The following is a 2500-nucleotide window of genomic DNA, read 5'->3' on the forward strand; positions in this document are numbered from 1 at the left end:
ATCGTAAATTTACCAGCTACAGGCTACAGCATGTATGTATCCGATTCAGCTTGAAGCATATGAATGTTACTTTCGTTTTCATTTGTTTACATGAAGTTGGTTCAGCAGTCTCTACTGAAGGTTTGGCAGACGTAAATACTAATGACATTTAAAGCCTGGTATTTCATTGGTCCTTTCCGGTAGTTTACCCGTTTGGCAGATGTTATAAAAATGATGCCATTTCAAAGATTGGTCGTTAATATTTTTCTGAAACTGCATTTTTTATGTGCATTTGTAAATTCATCACATGCCCCTCCAAATCTCACTCTTTCGGATCTTCAAGCTTAGAACGTTGCCAGTTACTGCGCCCCAGTAAATATAACATTCACAACAATGGCAACTTGGTGTTCTACTGCGCTGTACTGCGAACAGTATGTGGGTTTTTTGAGTCCACAGAGTACAACCGGTTAAGTCAAAGGTTTATCCTCACACATTGGGGAATACAATGCAATACTACAGTACAATACATACTTAATTGACCACTCCCCATAGGGGCTTTTCAGTAAATTGAAACACAAGCATCGAAACGACAGAACACAACAACAACAACAACAACAACAGCTAAGAATCCAAACTGGCCGGAGGCAGACCAGTTGGCTATTTACAAGTGCGGCCGAGAAGTTGAACCTGGGACTACCCAGAACAAATTCAACGAGTGGTCAGAACGAGTCTTGAACCCGGGAACTCCGGATCTCAAGGCAAGCGGCCTAACTCTCCTGGGCCACACTGCCTCCCTTTTAATAACAAAGTCACACCATTTGGATACATGTACATGTAAGGATCAGGATAAGGACAATAAACCGAACAGGTGTAGGTCCGCTCTCACATCCCTTCAATGTTCATAACCCCCTGGGACGTAAAAGAACCCACCCACCATTCGCAAAGAGTAGGGCATGAAGTTCCAGGTGACTGTGTACCGTCTGTCCTCTGTTTACATGCAAATGGTTAATAGACCTTTTTAGCGATAAGGCGGCCATTTTGATTTCTACTGTTTCGAAAGACATTATGGGATGCTAAGGGGACAAATTAACATGTATTTGCCCCATGGGCATCCCATAATAGGTATTTGAAACAATAGAAATCAAAATGGCCGCCGTATCGGTAAAAAGGTCTATTGCGTCTCCCTCCCAAAAACGTTTTCGTATCGTGTCTTAATAGTTGTCCATACAAAGGAAGATCCGGAGTGCTCCCGAGGTCTCTGCCACCAAACTCTTTCCATTGCCATAATAACATGCAAAATTTAACATAAAAGGCGGTGATGACTGTAGAACCACATAATTATGCTTCACATACTCACATCATCATGGAATTCTTTGGATAAACAAATCTTCCAATCTGGATCTTGTCACAATGTATCAGTGGTATCTTCTTGATCTCATGAACTTTCACACCAATGAAATTGTACTTGACAACACAAAGGGTCTTCTTCGTAATAAGGAGAAGTCTTTCTTTCTCGTGATCCCAGTGGTCAATCCTGTTTGAAATACAATACCCACACTTTTAAGAAACTGACAACTTCCAAAAAAGAAAATTTCCTTTGCTAAATGTCGATGCCACAAAGCATGTCCTGAATACTTAACAAACAGGCCTGGAATGCTTTAAACAACGTTGTAGGTTAGCATGAGCCCACATTTACATTTTAATAGGCTAGTTTCGAATTGTGCAGCAACAAAAGAACAGAGTCGCGGTTCAGGGGAATAATTAGCATTTTGTATTGTTCAGAACAAAGGAAAATGCAAATTATTCTCCTGAACCTCGACCCTGTTCTTTTGTTGCTGCACAATTCGAAACTCGCCTATTCAATGACAACCTCGAGATTTTCTATACTACGTAACCCCCAACAGTAGTAGGGACTTTACGGTCTACGACGCGGTGGTCTACGAGAACGCCACGAAACAACAATATCATTGGTTAAAAGAGGAAAAGTAATTGTGCTGCACGTGCAGCACGCATTTTATCACTAATTTTTGGACAACGACGACGTTAAATCACCAAATTTGGGGTGCATTCGATTGACCATACTTCGGAATTGGAATACATGGAATAGAAGTTAGAAATCCTTCGTTTTTACGGAGATTCACATCAAAATTGTCAAACACCTGCTAAAAAGCTATTTTGAACAAATCTTTGTTAGCCTTGTCGCTTCAAAACGGCGCCAAACATACCATTTTAAATAATCACTGCACGTATTCTTATTCCGGAATTGTTGGTTTTCACTCACGTGATCGACAGCCATTTTTTTTCGACGAAAACAAAAGAAAACTTTTGCATGATAATAGAGTTCAATTCCCGGAGGATTTGGTCGGGGTTCCAACATGGCCGCCGTTTCTTTGTTTAGGGGCTCCAACATGGCGTCCGTGACGTCATGTGAAAACCGAGAATAGGGTCAATCGGAGGCAACCTTGATGTTTTGACGACAACGCGAGCGCACAAATGAGAATCTACAATTCTCTATTTTTAC

The 2500-nt window shown here is 41.1% G+C and overlaps 1 protein-coding gene across 2 annotated transcripts in view; it reads right to left on the reverse strand.

The window, feature by feature from the left end:
- LOC137997636 (tumor protein p63-regulated gene 1-like protein) overlaps positions 1-2500 on the reverse strand; it is a 13484-nt gene that overhangs the window by 5076 nt on the left and 5908 nt on the right. For both annotated transcript variants that reach the window (XM_068843730.1, XM_068843731.1), the window contains exon 3: positions 1337-1513. In XM_068843730.1, the coding sequence (XP_068699831.1) occupies positions 1337-1513 (177 nt within the window). The remainder of the gene's footprint in view (positions 1-1336; positions 1514-2500) is intronic.

The sequence above is a fragment of the Montipora foliosa genome, chromosome 3 (assembly GCF_036669935.1).
Source record: "Montipora foliosa isolate CH-2021 chromosome 3, ASM3666993v2, whole genome shotgun sequence".
In the NCBI taxonomy this organism is placed as follows: domain Eukaryota; kingdom Metazoa; phylum Cnidaria; class Anthozoa; order Scleractinia; family Acroporidae; genus Montipora; species Montipora foliosa.